Raw genomic sequence first — 20,668 nt, forward strand, 5'->3', positions numbered from 1 at the left:
TCAGCCTCAGCTGTGGTGAGCCTGATTACTTAATAATATAGTGATAAACACAACTATCAATCAAACCGCCTGACAGCCCTTAGAATTCAGGAGAGACTGTCCAAAATAAGAGCTGCTGACTCTCTCATTTTGGCAGTGTGTGTGTGTGTGTGTGTGTGTGTGTGTGTGTGTGTGTGTGTGTGTGTGTGTGTGTGTGTGTACATGTGTGATGTGGAGACACTGGTCAGTGATATAAGGATAAAAGAAAGTAACAGAGGATGAATTGTCAACTCGGTGCATTTATTTATTTACAGAGTAAAACTAACAAGGACACTTGCTCAAAAACAACAATTGTGCAATCACACAAGCCCACGGTGTGGAAGGCTACAGCGTGATGGCAGGCCAGGACATTGTATTTTAATCACAGGCGTTAGCCACGGTTGCATACTCATTCCAGTTTCAACAGTTTTAAGAGCTCAATGCAAGTTCAAGATTAAAATGATGTATTTGGGAGTGCAGAGATTTCTCCTCTAAAGCATCTTACAAGGGATCTTCCAGATATAATCTGGATCTGGGAGAGTCAGAAATGTATTACAATAAATGATTATTACACAGAAACATCACATACACATATCATTTATAATTGTTGCATGAGCCAGAGAAAGGAAATGACTAAATCTTTCCTCATTTCATTTCAATGGGCATAGCAAAAAAACTAGAATGATTGTAACACACTCAGCAGAAAATTATTACATAAAAATAATACATGTTCGGTCTATTACGCCGTGAAAGCCAAAACAAGCTGTATCCACATACTGCAGTACACGGATCATTTCACTCAATGACGGAGTATCAATCAGACTTTAATCACAGAATGACAATATTAATCTCATACATTATATTTTTATACAGTACAATATATTTTAGACTTACTCCCTGTTTTGGCTGATCTGTAGCTAGTGTCCCTACAGTAGTGAATAGGTTAAATAAACCAAGTGCAACGGTACAAGAGGCCAGTCACAGTGAGATGAATCACGGCTCTGCTCTAATACTGCTGCTATTCTCTCTCACTTCGCCACTTTTAGCAGACCGTGCCTTATTTCCTTCCTTGCGTGACTCCAGAAGGTAAACACACCGCCGGAGCGACTCATCACGATTTCTCACGTCGATGGCCTGATACAAACACAGGCTGGGGTCAGGGGTCAACTAGGAGGATTATGAGACATTACAAGGTACAGTATCCCCCCCCCGAGTCATGTTCTGGGCCCTGACACCCTCTGTTCTCCGAAGAATTCACGGCTTCCTGTGGCCAAACCCGCACGCTTGCCCACTCCAGCCTACAGAGATAGAGACAGAAAAACAGAACGTTAGAAAAAGAGAACAAAAAAATTGACATTTGGGGTGATGGATCGCCCTCTTCGCCACGCCGTTGTTCAGCGAAACGGAAAGAATGCTGGCCTGATGAGCGTGTATCTATTTTCTGTCCAGAGCCCTGGGGCCTGCCGAGAGAGAGAGAGAGGGAGCAGCCGGAGGCGAGGTGGGGCGTCTATGAGCTCGGGTTCGACCGTCTGCGTGGCGTAAATGAGCTTCATCCTGTTTCATGTAGTGGTGAATTGATTTACGAGTAGTGAAAAGCCTGTTTACCACGGCCTGCCAAGTTGCCTTTTTGGACGATTGGCACTTTTATAAAAAGGGATCTGGGAGAAAGGCCTAATCAGCACTTTGCCCTCTGCTAAGCCCAGTGTTAGAGGGAGAGGAGGTAGAGATGGTGGTGGAGGGTGTAGTAGTGTTGGTGGAGGGGGGGGGGAGATATGCTGCTGTTAGCAACTTCCCTTCAAGGCCCCCATCTGAAAAAGGGCCAAACACAATCTAGCATCAATCTCTGTGCTGTCACCCTGCACTCTGCTGCCTTTCCAGCACCATTGTTATAGAGCAGACCAACGGAAAGAGGCCGGGAGCAGGTGGAAATAAAAAGCCCTTTGACGACTGGAGGGGAAAGATTCCTCCTGAGATCCTCACGACATTTACACAAGCCCCAGGGAGCAGGGACTGGCTGTCCACGCCAGTCTGGATACACACACCGATTCATAGGTCTGGACAACACACACACACACACTAACAGAAATACTGTACTGTCCAATTTCAGCCGCAAAACCTGTCTGCTTCACACTTTTCAACACTGTCTGGTCTACTGCTCTCAACCAAAGTATTCATTGCTGTTACTGTTGCAGGGTATTACTTAGTATCACATGTTACTAAGCAAAGCTTTATTTCAGCCCTTCAGTTAACTGGATATACTCAGAATCATTCTGACATGCCTGTGCTGTGCCATTGTCTTTGCTGTGGTGAGAACGTATGGTCTTTTAGAATGCATTTAGGATACACTGCTGCACAGATTCCTGCAGGTCTTTCAGAAGTAGTGGTATAAGAACTCCCAGTCTTCCATGTGGTCTCAGTGACCTCTCTGGAGACCTTGACAGTATATACTGTTTATTCCTCACAGACACAGTGGAAGGCACTTTGTTGTGGGCAGAGATTAGAGACTGGGAAGTCCTCTTCATGTAAGTCGAGGTATAACAATCCAAACCCAGCCAGCCAGCCCGGACTGCATTCCTTCACTCCGGGGAATTTAAAGATGTACATTTTAGCAGAATGTGTCTCTCCCCCTGACTCCCCTTTTCTGCCTCCAACCTCATCCCTCTCTCATCCCAATGCATCTCTCTCTTCTCTCTCCTCACCCCTCTGTCTTTCTTGCGTATCCCCCTCTCTTCTGTTCCAGCTTCACCCTCCTCTCCCCTACCGCATCCCTCTCCTCCAATCCCCATTATCGGCTCAGGCCTGGCGGGATCCCTGTCACATGATGCCAATGAAGTGTGATGCTTCGCTGGGACCCCCCTCTGTTCAGGAAATGCTCTCGGCCTTTTTCCCACCCTAGCCTTCCGCTGTGTTACCATTCCAAAGCATTCCTGACTGATTCTGACCACTGCTGGGCCATGGGTTCCCACAGACAAGGAGGATCTGCTCCCCAACTCAAACAGAGTCGAGTGGAGGCAGGGGTATCATGTTGTGGGCTGCCAAGCCTGTTTATGGCAGAATAGAGAGGCCTAAGCTTCACAATAGGCAATTACCATCCCCACTTACCCCACACCCCCTAACCCACCTCCCCAAAGTTTACATTTGTGGTTTGTATGTAGGTGGGTTCTGCTCTCTGGGCGGATTAAATATAGCCAGGGACCGTTTCAGAGGAAAACCGTAAGGGACTGACTTGGATTCGGAACTTGCATTGCAGAACGACGTCTCCCATTGTTTTGCACTGTTTGGGAATTCTTAATTGCTTTTTCCGAAGCGGCTCGCCACAGGAAAATCCCCCTTCAGAATGGGAGAGAGACAGAAAGAGAGAGAGATGGTGGGATGTGAGTAAACACGCATGTAAACCTGCATCATATAAACCTGCGTATGCTCCAATCAAAGTCCCATCAGCAACTATCAAAGCCTCTGTAACTAACCTGTATCAGAGCTGGCTGTGGCCGGACTCTCCCTCCCTCTCTCTGTTGTGTTCTACTCTGACGGTTTCTTCTAGTTGGGTTCTCCCTGTTGATGTATTCCCTTACATCTGTGAAAAACTGCCCTCCACCGGCCCTGTGTTGTGTGTGAGGCTGAGAGAAGGGGGACACCAAAGGAGGTTGCACACGCACAGTGACATTACCCATTCACTCTCTGCCCTTGTGTGGGGCAGGCTGGGAGGCCTCCAGCAGCAATATAGCATAGAGCAGAGTAGAAGCATGCAGTGTAAAACAGTGCAGGACTAAGCAATATGGTGCGTGAGAGGGGAAAAATTGTAATCTCATAGCGGTTTCTCTGGCATTCCACTGGAGGCGAGATTACAGCGATACTCAATCTTTTCGATCCGTACCTCTCAATTATCATTAGCACTGTCTGACAGACGCAATCCCCCGGTGGAGGTCTGGTTGTCATAGGAACTGTTGTCATCACTGGAAAACCTTCTCTCCCTCATCCAACACAGAGGGCTGAAACGGGAAAAATAAAGAGTTGTACAGCTGTACATGATACAGATTTAATATCAGAAGAAACAGGGTTGTGAATTATTTAAAAGAAACAATAACATAACCTTGTGCGAAAAAATTAAAAAGAACGCCTGATCATCCAGCTGGCCCGCTGTATTCGCGGAGAGTGTGCGTAAATGATGACCTGATCTCCAAAATCCCACCTCTATATTTCCATCAAAAAGGCACAATTTCTCCATTATACACGCACCTCTTAATTTCAAGTGTATTGAAATTCCATTTAATTTCAAGCTTTTATCAGGAGTTAGGTTGTATAATTTGCTTTCACTTAAGTGAACTAGTATAGTATAAGGGACGTTTGATAATTCCCAGTGTCGTTTCATACAGTTGAACTGTTCTGTGGTTCATTAAAGAAATGAAAGAAAGGTGTCTATTACATTAGGTTGAGGGCTATTGAGGATTATTATAATTTAGTTCAATGACTCAAAAAGGTTTGTTATAGTGGATCAGTCAGAAGAGATGCAGCTCTGGTTGAACAAACATGGGCATCAATAGGGGGTTATAGCAGAGAGGTAATCAGACATTAGACAGCACTTTGGTTTGGTTCAGCCTTATTTAGCTCTAGGAATGCACAGTAAGTTAATAAAAGTGTGCAGAAAATAATAAATGCCTTGTCAGATGTCTCACTGTTAAACAATCTTGATTAAAGCATGCAGCTACTGTCCTGACTTGGCAATATTGTAAGGCAGACATAAGTAGAAAATAAAACATTTGAAAAATATATATATAATGAAAAGAATAAACATAAATAGGGATTACTGTAATTTAATTACTTGAGTGACTATATTTAGGTATAGTTTACAGATTGAGAAACTGGAGATGAACAAGAGTTGACAAAAGCACTTGAAAATAAGTGCCAACAATATACAAAACCCTGCCACAATGGAAACAAAATCCACAATCACAAGAATGTAAATTTCTGGTGTTTTTCTTTTGGTTTATCATAATGAGCTTTAAAAAGTCTAAAATTAAAAAATAATAAGGCTAAATTGTTGTTTTAGCGACCCTCTTCTTCCTTTATGACGATTACATATTTGTTGTTTCTCTTCTGTCCTACAAACATGCTGTCAGTCTGTGGCTAAAACGTCAATCGCAGATATTTGAAATGTTGGAAGATTTTCCTTCTTGCACTGACCACATTTGGACAGTTTTGAGTTTGTAAAACTTCTGGAACTGCCAACTCTTCAACACCCGTGTCCTTCAGCCATGTCAAATAATGTTGTGGTAGTGTAAGCCGAGCTTGTGTGATCACAAAATAAGACAGAAGGAATTTTACATATGCCGTTACTCATATTGTTATTCCTAAAAGCCCGTATTTCCCCCTGAAAATACGGCTGTCAAAAAGGATTCACATTTCAGAGAACATGAGGACTATGTTACGAATAAAATACGCAGTTGTATCCTACTGAGAGGAATAAGTGGAGCGGCTTTCGGATTGACAATACCTCAGGGACGGTTGGGTGAGGGTTGTTGTTTGGTTGGTGCGCCAAGCTTTCCTGGGAAGCCGGGGGTTCTCACACAGTACAATCGCTGCGCGCACAAAATGACTCATCTCGTGTATTTGGGGTTTGCGGGTTCTCTATATTTAAGGAGAACAATACAGAGTATATTGTAGTTTAACAAGCATAAAAACGAAATAAAATGCCAGTTTAAAATGAAACAAAACATTACGGATATATCAACATAAACTGTGCGACTGAGTTCCAGCGGCTATTTTAAGAACGCATACGTTGGTATATATTCATGTAGCATATTTAAAATAAAATAAAAAGAGATCTTGTTTTGGTTTTGGTTTCTGGGTGATACTTCATCGAAAGAGGGTTAATATTCTCATATTGATAATCATACGAATAGGCCTACCAACCCACTCTCACAAAACATAGGCTATAAACAAATACAGTTAACATGATTAGCTATCAATGTCGTGCAGAACAAACAAATAATGTTAACTAGCTATAAAAAAAAAAGTTTAAAAAATATTAACTTTTCATTATCATACAGGTCCACCTGCATTGAATGGGAATTATCTTATGTTTGATTAGATGTAATATGATGTTGTATATTTAATTTTTGCATTATAAATAGTTAGTTATCCAAGAGACACCACGTGAATGCAGCAGAAACTGTGAAATTGACCTTGATAAGGGAAATGTCAGCACTGAACAGGCATGAGGGCGAATGAGTGACCAAAGGGAAACCCACAATCCAATGTTCTCAATAATCAACAACAAATAACACTCCCTACAGAATATAAGGCTTACAGATATTGAACGAATGTATTTTCCATAACTCGAATAATGCACTTTCAATTACATTTTGACTTCTAAAACGGGTCATACATTCTCAATTTCATAGGTCAGATCATAAAAACAATCACTTGCATTTACTGATCAGTTAATTAAAGGCCCATTATTCCAAGTTAATTATAATTCATGCTAGTAGCCTCACAGTCAGTGGTCCAAATAAATGGACAAATAGAGCTTTCATATAAATGTGTAAATGCAAGATTTTTCGATAGGAGAATTTGCCCACACACCGAACACACACACAACACAGTGCAACATGAAATTCCTGTTTTAGTGTGAGACATGATTGATCAATGGACATGTCACGCGATGTAGTAGGCCACCCCTGGAGAATCCTGGTCTTGGACTCTTTTTGCATGTGAAGCCTTCTAAACAAGAGATAGAGAGCAAGGCCAGGTGATAAGAACATTACTGAAGTGTTCGTGTCAGATACGAGATTAATATGTGCCCAAGACCGGAAATTGACCATTGAACTGAAAGTGTATGTTGTGTGCCATGTGCTTATTGGCTCCCTAATTCTGATCAGAAAAAAGTTGTAGGGCCTTCTATAAATCAAATACCATTTGCATGAACCAGTAACATCTTACTGTGGGATGCATTGCAAATAAAATAGGTCCTGCTCATAGGCTAAATGGCAAGCCTACCAGCAACAATATCTGAATACCTTTATCACCAACAACTTCACAAAGAAGATAAGGCTATGACATTAACAGAAAGCTGAAATGGCCTGAAACATCCCACTGGCCACACCACGTCATTTCAACGTGGAAATGTGGGTAATTTTTTGTTGAGACGTTGATCAATTAGATTTCAACCTTTATTCGCCCACTCAAAAAGACAGCCAGAAGTTTGATGATTTCCCAATGTGTTATCACTATGCTTTCATCTATCTAAAAGCACAACCAAATTCTAATGGCAAAACAATGTATGATTTTTGGTTTAGTTGTCATCTAAATGTCGAGAGTGTACTATAAGGTTATATCTGCAGAAATATGACTCAGAGATAATTGTCTTTAAAGTTCTGAAACCTCATTGGTTTGAATGGTGTCAGCAATTATTTATCTAGTATTCTTTTGAACTCAACAACATGAATTGGGGGTATTTAGAGTACTATATAGGTAGAGAACATTGAACAGAACAAGGCTATGACAATAACTCAATTTGGACAAAAATACAGATATAACCTTATAGTCCCAAGCTTTCCATGAGTTATCACTCCAATTTCAACCATTTAAAAGCACAACAAAGTTCAAATGGGAATACAATGTCAGATATTTTGTATTTATACAACAGCTTAAATCATTATCACTGTGCTTCATCTAATAGCACAACCGAATGACCTGGATTGTAGTTGAGATTACATTAAAAGTACATAGTGCAAGTGATCAATGCTGTTTGAGATTTTGCACAGATATTTATATTGCGAAGATCTCCACAGACCTGCAACCTTTTCGTGCTATCTTGAACATGCACGTTTTCTATGATTACATAATAAGACTTTTACAGTTAGAGTAACCTCAAAATGTGGCCATGGATGTGTTACTCGTTTTAAGGTTGAATAAAAACTGTTACATTAGTTTGTAAGGTAGCCTTAACTTTAGGCTATTTACTGTATTACACAAGCCATATCGAATTGTGTTAGGTTGGCAAGCAACCAAATATCAACATTTATAGGCGACGTATCTAATGCTGGGATAGTTTCAACTGAGCCACTGGCTTAATCATATTCTTTAACTTTTATTTTTGGTTTAGTTGGAGACCTGAATTCAACATACAATTTGTTAATAAGTTAATATGCTATTTACTGTATTGCAAAAGTGATATTGAATAACCAAATATCAACATTTGAAGGAGATGTATATTTTGTGCCACTGATTTAGTCTGACTAATTCCAGTTTGTCTACAAATTAATAATGTATATGTTGGATTCATGTCTCCATCTCTACCAAAAATCAAAGTTAAAGAATATAACTAAATCAAATCAAACTTTAAATGCACTTAAAATAAAGTTTGATTTAGTCATATTCTTTAACTTTGATTTTTGGATGAACTGGAGAGGTGAATCCAACATATTCATTATTAACTTGAAGATTACATTTGACATCAACCAAAGCTTAAAGTCCTAGGCCTATTTATTGTCTATTTTTAGTTGAATCCTGGGTTGAATTGAAACAATAGCTGTTGATGTCTTCACAAATGCTATATAGGCCTAAATAGTTTCATTGATGATATGACTTATAGAGTATTGTTACATTTAATTTGCTCTAATTACCCTTCAGAATGACTTCGATAGCAACAGTATATATATTTAGTTAAGAGATCTCTCAACAGTCATTCTCACTATAGCACATTGGTAGTAGTCAGTGGAAAATACCAAAGGTGGGCTTGGTTAAAACACTGGATGGGAGACCAAATAGATAGCTGTAGATAGATCAACTCTCCTGTAGGAGGTGCTGCCCAGCCTATTGTTTTTTTTCTGATAGTGGATATAATGTTGAAGATCTGATGTTGTTTCAAAGGTACAAATTCAACATATTTTATACAAGGTTTGTCTATGTTGAAAATTGGTTAGCATGATGACAAAATTCTGTGGTTGAAATTTCACCCTCAAAACAACTGTTTATATTGATGACTTTTTGCAAATTCAATGTATTTTCCAGGTAGATTCAACGTCACAATATGTTGACAAATTACTTTGAAACAAAGTTGACTCAACCAGTTTGTGCCCAGTGGGATATGGTGTATTCGTTTTGTTCATGGTAGATGTGTGTGCGTGCTGTTTAATCCTTTATACCGTGGGTATCGTGGGACAGCGGAGTTACAGCACCAAAAGGACTCCCCTCTCCCTCGCCTTTACGCACACCGGCGCGCACCTTGGAGGTCCAGTGGCGAGATCTCGCCAAGTAAATTAAAAAGTCGTAGAACGCGATTCTATAGTGCTGTTGATTGCATGAAAGGGTGGGGCCCATCAACTATACCGTTCAGATCAATGTAGGGGCCCAATGAGCGCAATCAGCGGTCTGCTAGCAATCCAGTCCTTTCTCATTCACATAAACACCACTTGAACAAAAATATACACGGCCACCTACCGCGCCAGAGAAAGTGATGAGGGGGTGCACACACCTCGATATTATACTGTTTTCAATTAAAACGACAACGCTAGACGGCCTAAGCGACGCATGAGACAGAGATATCTAGTTTCAGACCATTTGAAGTTGAAATCTGCAGTAATGTATATACTGATGATGCTTGTTTCGAAAACAGCCAAGAGAGTGTAAAAGGGAATCAACATTGTTTGTGTTCTTGGGACAATGACAGGTGAAATGTCCCCCTAAATTGCTTAAAATTAAACTTTACATTCATATGTATATTTTATATTGTCAATGTCCATGAAAGTAGATAAGAAAATGACTGAAGGGACAAATTGTTGTTGATATTACAACGATTTTCTTAAATTTAGCCACTGTCTTAAAACAAAGGAAAAAAGAAATGATGCATACCTTTGTTGATTTCGTTGTTGGATTTCAAATGGTACATTTACAAATAGGCTACACGTGCACATGTAAAGTGTGAATGAGTATTTTCATTGTAATGTATCAAGATATCTGCACTCGTTCTTGATAAACTAAATTCTTGATGCATTGTATAATGACTGTTCTCAGCACATGCCTTTTAAAACAAAGACAACATTTTAAATTGTTGAACTGTTTTCCATACAGTGATTACAGCAACCCAATGTGCATGTAATATGTACCCTCCAAGTATCCTACTGGTATTGAACACTGGATGTTCCTGTGCGTAATTAGGTTACATAACGGCATTACCTGACTGGGCGCATATGTGCACCTATTTCCTCTCTTAGTTCCCATGTTTCCCTTTAACTACTCCTTAAGAAATATATCACATGTAAAAATAGGACAAAAGTATATATACCCATAGGCCTACATATTTTGACAATATGGATAGAGGTCTGTTGCATTCTCACAGGACGCCCTGAGTTACATAACATGCACAATATGTGTATTATTATAAATAAAATATGTTGGTTTCAGGATTTCAGAATTCAATTTTACCAAACTATTCTTTCCATTCTTGTTCAAATTGAGATCTTGTATTCATTTATTAACCTTTATTTACTCAGAAAAAATTTGGGAGTGGTATATGCTACATTTAGCAGTGCCTTCAGAAAGTATTCACATGCCTCCACTTTTTCCACATGTTGTTGTGTTACAGCCTGAATTTAAAATGGATTAAATAGAGGTTATTATTTTTTACTGGCCTATACACACACATTACCCCATAACATCAAAGTGGAAATATGTTTTTGGACATGTTTTACAAATTAATAAAAAATGAAAAGCTGAAATGTCTTGAGTCAATAAGTATTCAACCCCTTTGTTATGGCAAACCCACATAAGTTCAGGAGTAAAAATGTGCTTAACAAGTCACATAATAAGTTGCATGGACTCTGTGTGCAATAATAGTGCACCCCACAGGTACAATTATCTGTAAGGCCCCTCAGTCGAGCAGTGAATTTCAAACACAGATTCAACAACAAAGACCAGGGAGGTTTTCCAATGGCTTACAAAGAAGGGCACCTATTGGTAGATGGGTAAAAAAAAACATTGAATATCCCTTTGAGCATGGTGAAGTTATTAATTACACTTTGGATGGTGTATCAATACACCCAGTCACTACAAAGATACAGGTGTCCTTCCTAACTCAGTTGCCAGAGAGGAAGGAAACCGCTCAGGGATTTCACCATGAGGCCAATGGTGACTTTAAAACAGTTACAGAGTTTAATGGCTGTGATAGGAGAAAACTGAGGATGGATCAACAACAGTGTAGTTACTCCACAATACTAACCTAATTGACAGGGTGAAAAGGAGGCTTGTACAGAATACAAATATTCCAAAACATGCATCCTGTTGGCAACAAGGCACTAAACTAATAACGCCAAAAATGTGGCTAAGCAATTAACTTTATGTCCGGAATACAGTGTTATGTTTAGGGTAAATCCAATACAACACATTACGGAGTACCACTCTCCATATTTGCAAGCATAGTGGTGGCTGCATCATGTTATGGGTATGCTTGTCATCGTTAAGGACTGGGGAGTTTTTCAGGATAACAAAAGAAACGGAATGGAGCTAAGCACAGGCAAAATCCTAGAGGAAAACCTGGTTCAGTCAGCTTTCCACCAGACACTGGGTGATGAATTCACCTTTCAGCAGGACAATAACCTAAAACACAAGGCCAAATCTACACTGGAGTTGCTTACCAAGAAGACAGTGAATGTTCCTGAGTGGCCAAGTTACCGTTTTGACATAAATCTGCTTGAAAATCAATGGCAAGACCTGAAAATGGTTGTCTAGCAATGTTGAAAAGAATAATGGGAAAATGTTGCACAATCCAGGTGTGGTAAGCTCTTAGAGACATACCCAGAAAAACTCACTGCTGTAATCGCTGCCAAATGTGATCCTAACATGTATTGACTCAGGGGCTTTGAATACTAATCTGATCAAGATAAATTAGTGTTTTATTTTTCATAATATTTTTTTTGAATTGTTCTTCCAATTTGACTAGAGTATTTTGTGTAGATCGTTGACAAAAAATTACAATTACATCCATTTTAATCTAACTTTGTAACAACAAAATGTGGAAAAATCAAGGGGTATGAATACTTTCTGAAGGCACTGTAATGACATTTGCATAGTACTAGCATTATGGGCTTCACGTGAGGTTCTTTTGTGTGATCACGTTGGTTAATTGCCCAAGACACAACAGTCCATAGCCCACACATGGGTCAAATAAGAGAAAGGACAGAATTGCAAAGCGTAATTGTTATTCTGCAGTAAACCATTGAATAATAATATAAAGGCATGGCACAACTATACCCTAATATATATTTTAAATATTATCCTATATTTAGAATCAAAACAAATGCATCTCTTGACATTTAGCAAATGCTTTACCAAGTAAACAAAGCATAATTCCAAATCATGCACTCAAGGTTCTATTCTAAAATCCTGAGGCGTGCAAAGAAGCGACTTCAAGTGTATCCAGGTCCAATGAACTTGCGGCCCTAAGGTGCAGTTATAAATTTGATCGATCAATCCGTCACAAAGCTCTCCAAACAACTCTGCTGCAGCCTTTTGGTGACCCTCCCCGTCTCCACTCCAACACTGAAGCGGGTAACACACTGATTTCTCAGTGCCGAGACCGTCATTTCAGTTTCTAAACAAACTCTGGACAAATGTTGTTTAAAAATTATATATTCCCAAATGGCCTATAGGACTAATTACAACAGTAGTTTGTTAAATGTCCAGAAGCCTACACAGGTTGATTTTTTAATGACCCCTTAATCAAAAACAATTCATTTTTGTTCTAGAGTCTCATTTTCCCATTACAAAGTTTTCTGAATGGTAATGGCAGCTGTAAAAAATATATATATAATTCAGTTAAAAATAAAAATGTATCAGATTTGGCATTTGTGGTGGGTAAAACAGCATGTGACATGCTGAGGTTTCTCTCTTATAGCGTTGTCGAGGAATCACCTCACAGTCACATTAACTAAAGAAAGTAGTAGCAGTTCTAATGTATAATTGGGTGAGTCTTGGACAAGCTATGATAGGCTATATGATATAAAGTAAGTAGGCTAATTCAAGGTTTAGCCTGAATTACAATCTCCCTCGCAGTGAATGCAAGATAAATAGACTCCGAGTGTATCACTGTTGGTGCACAGCTTCAGCAGTATGCCTATCACAGTTGATTGAAATGTCCACGCACAGAGTGTTGTAGTTGTACAACAAAAGTTGCTCAATTAAAGGCCATGTGTTTCAAATGTGTATTTGGGTGTGTGCATGGGTAAAAGATGGTACTGTACTGGTTGAGGTCTGCTGCAAAATGGATATCTAATGTATATCATCTATCTTTATGGTCATTTCAACATATAGGTAAAACCTCAACACTCCCTCAACAATATAATGCATCATTACGTCCATGTAAAAAAAAAGAAAATAGGCCTTTGGGTCAAATTTCGTCGATTGGATAACAATAAGACCATTTGGAGAGGCTCTCTGTTGAGACAAAAACGCATACTGCTGGGCTGGCCGAATGATGTGGAATTCCTCCACCTAAGTGGTCGAACATTCCTGAGGATGCAACGCTGTCAAATATTTCATTGGTGGACGTCATGGAAAAAGTACATGAATTAAACTACGAGGGGCAACTGGGAAGCGGTGACCTCGGATTGCCGTAAAATGACGACAAACACGATCCTCCAACCGTGACATTATGAGCGTAAATCTATATAATTGGAGTGAACCCTTTCCTCCCTCTTTACAATACGTCCATGTAACCAGTAGGCTGCCTAACATGGGTAAGGCGGTAAAGCATGTTATCTAAGAAACATAAAGAAGCTAAATACGGCCAATGTGACTTCAGCCAATGTTCTATAATAACTTCATTATACAATGTTCTGTGGAAAGAAATCAATAGAATTTAGAGGACACCATAACTCGTTTAAAACCACGCAGTAACAATATTTCGACTGACGGAAAATAGTCTATAATATCAACTGAGAGTCCAGAGGGACCATTAATAATTATGCGTAGCTGTCAACAGCTTTTTGCGGAGGGGTTTAACAACGCGCCAGTCATCGGCGCGTCCCCCTTCAACGATCAATGGAGCAACTCGCGTCCCACTGGTTTGGGTAAACATTTAGGGATCAATTAGCCGTGGACATTAGTTTTTCAAAGTGCATGTCAAAGACGAGTGGTGGGGTTAAAGTGTGTGAGAGGGCCATTCGGCGTGTGGACCGTCACGATGTGTTGAAACAAGGGCGTGATTCTCAGAATGAAGTCATCAACGGTAATTAAATGCAGGGGGAAAGAGAGGACGGGAGCGCGCCTGCCCCCTCTCTCTGCGCGCTGGGTGGTCCGCTCCCCTGATAAATGCGTGGGCCTCATTCCAAGCGAGCGCCCGGTGTAGGGACCGGTTAAAACAATACTACTACCTATATACATTTCTTTACTTGGGTTTCAAACTCAGCCGCAACAGCAAATCACACCATTGTACCTCTCGCATGCCCTGTGTAGTTGACAACGGAGATTTGTATATTTTCATATTTGCTTTCCCCTTTGGCAAAAACGTCACGAAGGAGCCAAGCCAACAACGACATTTATTGTAACACAGGCTGTCCTTCAAATACATTTAGGCCTATACACGCTTCAGAACACCATCTTACGTTTTAATAGATAGGCCACATCAAAATGGCATGATTTTAGTTTTCGAAGTTTTATAAAATGAGTAGGCCTAAATAGCCCACAATATTCACGTGTAGACGCATATTTGCAGGACCACTACATTTATTTCTAGAATATTTTAATTCAAAGACTGTTCAAAAAATCTTAGTCAAGAAAAAACAGTAGCCTGTATAGCCTACTTTTATGAGACCCAAAATGTATTAAGACATTTAGTATTTACAATTTGCCAAAGTATCTGTGACTGATTTGAGTTATTGCATATCCAATATGTGCATTAATTACACGATTGTAATCGAGCAATAGCGCATAATAAAATAGTCTAACAACACGGCAGACCAAAACAGCAGAACCACCGCGAGCTAGCCCGGGGAGTGAACCCGCGCACAAGGCGCGCCTGCGTGAGGGTTGAGGGGCTGGGAGCTTGTGCGCTCTCCGGGGAACAATGAACAGTCCACTGTCAACAGATTTAGTCTATGGACCGGCGGCTCTCCACTACACACATACATATAGCCTACCGGTTCAAGGATTAAATGAATAGCCAGAAACTGTTTACATTTAGAATGGTGGATGAGGTGCAATGAAGCGCTTGGAGACCTATAGTAAAAAGTGCTGTTTAAAAACAATACATTTTCTAAATGTAGCCTAATTACTTATTTTCTTATTCTAATTTTCTAAATGATAAGCCTTGTCTAGTGTCATGTTTATGAAAATGATGAGCCTAAGACAGTTCTTTGTTAACAAGGAATACCCTTCGAACTTTCAAAAATGCTAAATAAAGTAGGCCTATGTGCTACACATCGCTTAACTTTGTAACTCAGATTATATTTCTTTCCTATTTTTCTGTGACACTATAGTCTGGTTAGGCTGCCCACCACATTAAAATCAAATGCCTAATTAGACCTTAATATGGTGCCCGCGTCCTATCTAATTCGCACTTCTAACTGCACAACAGGTCTAGTAAATCTCGATTGGAACTAAATTGAGAAGACGGCCCGCAGCCAAATCGCTGTCTTGTTTTAACTGACAAAAGTTGAAAGTGACTTACCTTGATTCGAGCACCATTCTGAGGGGAGAGAGTTTGGTGGGCGTCGATCTGAAGTCCTCATCCGAGTTTCAGTGCTCAGTGTTCGGCTAGGCTCAGGGCGCTCTTCCCCTCTGTTCTCCTGTGTGAACATAATTATACATGATTGAAATCCCCTTTTTGCATTTACGTTGAAAAGTCCTATCCATACAAAAGGAGCTGTCTAAAACGGACATAATGCATCAGATTGAGTATGAGCTGATCTAGCGGGGCTTTTTGCTTGATTTTTTATTTAAAGAAGGCCAGGGAAAATGTTTACATTTTGCTGTATAAACATCCTGCCCATGTTCCTGTCTATCTTTTAAAGAAATCAGCAGCGTGGTTTTGAATAGAGGCATTTTCTTTCAAATAAGCGTATTTTAAGCAGCATTTTAAACATACTCCAAACTTTAATAAGTAAAAGTCAGTGAAATGTGCTATGGTGAGGTTGGTCTGCTGTATCTGACAACTGGAAAACCAGTGTTATATATCACGGTGGTTGTGCACACAAGCTTACTAAAAACATGCATTTTCAATAACTTTTTTTGAAGAAATATTGTCGCTTCGAAAATAAAGACTTTCAACGTTGCAAAGTTCTAGTATAGGCCTCTGTAGCCTGTTGCATTAGGCTTCCATTTATATTCTGAAAACAGATATTCAAGTAAGCTATGTCCTATATTTTAAAAATAATTCCTGTTTCATGAAATAAAAAAAGGATACTTTATTGATCAATAAAGTGTAATTTGAGTGTTAAGAAAGATCCCTTCACTGATTCTGAGTTGGAAAAAAACTGCTCCCAGACAGACTAAAGCCAGGCAGATGTGCGCACACCACAGCCCATCACGATGGAGTGGGAGGGGACTGGGCGGGCCCCGCGCGCCAATGACGTCCTGATGGTCAAGAGCTCGAGCTAGCAAGGCGCTGATGGCAACGGTTAAGTAAAAGGCGAGCTCCTCCGGACGCACGAGAACACACCGACTGAAGTTGAAGTAGCTCCCGTTGCTCCCCCATTTCAATTTGAACACTCACTACGGATTTTAGGGTTCACATTGGCTAAGGAATTTAGGCACCAAAAGGAAGAGCGCAATAACGCACGGTTTACAGAAATTCAGCTTTGCTTTTGACCGTGTGTAGTTCCACAGCATCGAGATTATTGGTAACCATCTTAAACCTTTCTTTGATTATTTATACGAAGTTTCTAGAACTACTTCAAAACGAGGACGTGGATATTTTTGTCAAACATTTTTGCCATTGCGCAGATAGGCTAACTAATGACGGCAGAGATCCAGCAGCCCCCAGCGCAGACTCCTGCCCAGAGCAGCCCGATGTCTGCCCCGGAGAAGCCCCACGGACAGACTACTGTGATGGAGACCGCCTCCTCCACCACTAAAACCAAAAAGACCAACGCAGGGATCCGCCGCCCGGAGAAACCCCCCTACTCTTACATAGCGCTGATAGTCATGGCTATCCAGAGCTCTCCCACCAAACGCCTGACGCTCAGTGAAATTTACCAGTTCCTCCAGAGCCGCTTCCCGTTTTTCAGAGGCTCCTACCAAGGATGGAAGAATTCCGTGCGTCACAACTTGTCCCTGAATGAGTGCTTCATAAAGCTGCCCAAGGGGCTCGGACGGCCCGGGAAGGGCCACTACTGGACTATCGACCCAGCCAGTGAGTTCATGTTCGAGGAGGGATCCTTCCGCAGGAGGCCGCGGGGCTTCAGGCGTAAATGCCAGGCGCTGAAGCCCATGTACAGCATGATGAACGGCCTGGGATTCAACCACCTCCCCGAGTCCTATAACTTCCAGGGAAGCGGCGGGGGCCTGTCCTGTCCGCCCAACGGCTTGTCTCTGGACAGCGGGATTGGGATGATGAATGGACACTTGGCAGGCAACATGGAGGGGATGGGACTGGCCGGGCACTCCATGTCCCACTTGTCGGCCAACAGTGGACATTCCTACATGGGGAGTTGCGCAGGATCCACGGGGAGCGAGTACCACCACGACAATTCAGGCTCGCCCCTCCTCACCAGCGGGGGAGTGATGGAGCCGCATCCCGTCTACTCAAGCTCGGCCTGGGCTCAAGCGCCTTCATCCTCTCTGAATAACGGAGGTTCTTACATCAAGCAGCAGCCACTGTCTCCCTGCAACCCCGGAGCGAACCCGCTGCAGCCCAGTTTACCCACGCACTCTCTAGACCAGTATAATCTTCATCAGAACGGACACAGTAACACGGACTTGCAAGGTAAACGAACATCTCCAAATGATTACGCATGCATTTTACAGTCAGTCATACCCAATAGCCTAAAATGTGTGCGAAATAAACACTAGGCCTAGGCTATAGCCCACTAATTGCTTTGAACCAAATAAAAAACTTCAAAAGTAAATTATAAACGAGGTGAAGAAAAATATGAAAATATCTAGGCCTATGGAGCATTGCTTCGTAGAAGGCAGATACAATCTTAACAAACGAAGATTGCATATAGTAGGACTATAGCAATAATTTAAAGGTCTTTAGGCAGCCTTCGCCTACTGCAATCAGTGCAGTGGGCAAAGATATGGACTGAGCACTGGGCATGCTCAGTGCATTTGTTTTCACATAGGCCTAGGCCTACAACAACTCCAATATGCCACAGAGTTGAAATCGGAAGGAGAAGAACATCGTCTAATTATCTAGCAAGAAGAAGTAATTCGCTTCCTATTAATGGCCAAGGAGTGGGACAACTAACAAACCCTCACTCTGTTTTCCTAATAAATTCCTGGAGGTGGTGAGCGTGGCACGCTTTGGGACATGGGTGCCAACAAAAAAGAAAACAAGCGCAAGCCCGAGCCAGCCAGCTCAAGCCCCGAGGCACACGGTCCTCCGGGATTCGCGTGCGAGCAGGCCACTGTCAATTAGTACTATCCCACCATCGAGCTCTCCAGACGGTTCTCAGCCCCAATCAGAGGGGTAGACAGACCGGGGTTTTCCCAAATTAAATGAACGATTGTCTACCCAAATAATACGATGCACAATATTACAATTCACCCTATAAATAACCAATTAGGCCAACATCAAAAAGCTCAGAAGTCACTTTTGAAAATAGGCCTATTATTTTTTAAACATTTTATTTCTATAGACAAAGGTAAATGTGTTTTATTATTATGGATAAGTTAGGGCTATATGCAATCCCCCAGTGGCAATACTAGTTTATTATCTTTCCTTTCCCAACAAATATGTATTTCTAACTAATTTGCTACCACCTTTTCTTTAAAACGCTGGCCTATATCCTTTTCGACTTGTGGTTCTTACTAGCCTATTCAAAAATACATCCATACGGTTTTTGCCAATTGACAGCAACACACTCACATTGGGTTGGCATGCTATATGGCATAAGGTGATTTAAAATATGATTTACTATTGTATCTGTTTTCTCAGGTATTCCACGGTACCATTCCCAGTCTCCCAGTATGTGTGACCGGAAGGAGTTCGTCTTCTCCTTCAACGCGATGACGTCCTCAACGATGCATTCGCCCAGCAGCAGCTCCTACTATCATCACCAACAGGTCGCCTACCAGGACATCAAGCCCTGCGTCATGTGACAGCACTTACAGTGAATAACGGACATCACTGACTTGAGCCACTAAAGCCAAAGCGGCTGCAGGGCTGAGACGAGCGAGCAACCCAAGGATAGAAGGCAGGCCCTGGAACGCGCTGTAAAGAGAAGCAACAGTAACGCCAGAGAACCCATAAACTAAACTACTTTTCACACAAAAAAGGATTTGGTACAGAGACATAAATACGTGCAAATGCAGATTTTGTTAAACTTCAATGTTGATCTCTCTCAGAAACCAAAAAGGGAGTGGAAATATCACAGAACAGCCTTGTGGTGTAGGCCTAAGCTGTGGGCTTTTTCAAGAAATGTCTGTGTGCCACACAAGAGGTAAAGCAGACACCGGTTGACACTCACCTCATGCATCTCAACCCCAGCTGCCGCTTGGTACTATAGCTCTGAGGGCGGATGACTACCACTTGAGAATATTTTACAATGTACAATTATGTGTATTATTTTTGTTATGCATTCAAAAGATATACTGCGGGGACATTTTCATTGCTCATTTATCCGGGTTAGGCTACTCGGCTCCATCGAAATGATAGTTAGATTTTTATTTTATTTTCTGAGAAGTTTGGACTAAGCTATTAGGCTACACCATGCATTGCATTTTTTAATTAACAACAATACATTATCTGAATTAAGGAAAGATTAAGGCACTTTTTTTGAATAGCAAAGCGCAACTTCTTATTTATTCTGTGCATATTTTTAATTGTACAATTATAGCCACAATCTGGAATTATGCTTTATTGGCAATATTTGCCATGATGCGTTCTTATTTGTTTTAAAACGGAAATGGAAGATAAAGATGTAAGCACTGTTAGTTACATGTCTATTTAGGTGTATATATCCGTGTAGACACCCGTTATTTTTAAGCACTGTATAAATTGTACATGATGTTATGCTGAGTATTTGCATACTCGAGTGTCTTTAGATTAGTCTGTATATTACTACACACGATTTGTATAAAATTAAACGTATTGGCATGCAGTTTGTTTAACTGGCTGAAACACCTATACAATTATTTCTGTTTCCATTATTTTGACACTTCTCGAATGTTCTTTTTTTCCCTAGGTTAAAAAAACGTTTTTTTAGGGACAATTATACATGCTGTTACAGTTCAGTCTATTCCACTGTGTGGTGCAACAGGAAGGCCTTTAAATATTTTTGGGGTGTTCTATTTTAGTTGTCTTCAAACTATTCGTCATAACACAGCCCTTAATATTCAGATATTCTGGTAATCAACCAAATATTTTCATGTGAAAATAGGCCACACATATTTAGGAATTGATTGAGGTTTAGACAAGAATAGGCCTATAGGTGAACACTTCTAATTCATTAGTATAGGTTACATCCATTAGCCTATTGATGGTCATGTTAAA

The 20,668-nt window shown here is 40.7% G+C and overlaps 1 protein-coding gene and 1 long non-coding RNA gene across 3 annotated transcripts; one reads left to right on the plus strand and one right to left on the minus strand.

The window, feature by feature from the left end:
- Positions 1-258: 258 nt before the first annotated feature.
- Positions 259-16,005, minus strand: LOC121548300. Of its 2 annotated transcripts, XR_006659974.1 has the most exons (5): positions 15,683-16,005; positions 3,893-4,007; positions 3,486-3,635; positions 3,245-3,348; positions 259-1,316 (listed from the first exon to the last, which is right to left on the minus strand). It is a non-coding gene; the product is annotated as an uncharacterized LOC121548300 (long non-coding RNA). The 2 variants fall into 2 exon arrangements; XR_006659973.1 differs by lacking the exons at positions 3,245-3,348; positions 3,486-3,635 and having other exon boundaries at positions 15,683-15,981.
- Positions 16,006-16,631: 626 nt separating this feature from the next.
- On the plus strand, positions 16,632-19,406 carry foxf1 (forkhead box F1). Its single transcript, XM_041859730.2, has 2 exons — positions 16,632-17,938; positions 19,112-19,406. Exons 1-2 carry the CDS (start codon positions 16,969-16,971, stop codon positions 19,273-19,275), a joined length of 1,134 nt encoding a protein of 377 aa, XP_041715664.1. The 5' UTR covers positions 16,632-16,968; the 3' UTR covers positions 19,276-19,406.
- Positions 19,407-20,668: the final 1,262 nt, after the last annotated feature.

Source organism: Coregonus clupeaformis, unplaced genomic scaffold, assembly GCF_020615455.1.
Source record: "Coregonus clupeaformis isolate EN_2021a unplaced genomic scaffold, ASM2061545v1 scaf2083, whole genome shotgun sequence".
Taxonomy (NCBI): domain Eukaryota; kingdom Metazoa; phylum Chordata; class Actinopteri; order Salmoniformes; family Salmonidae; genus Coregonus; species Coregonus clupeaformis.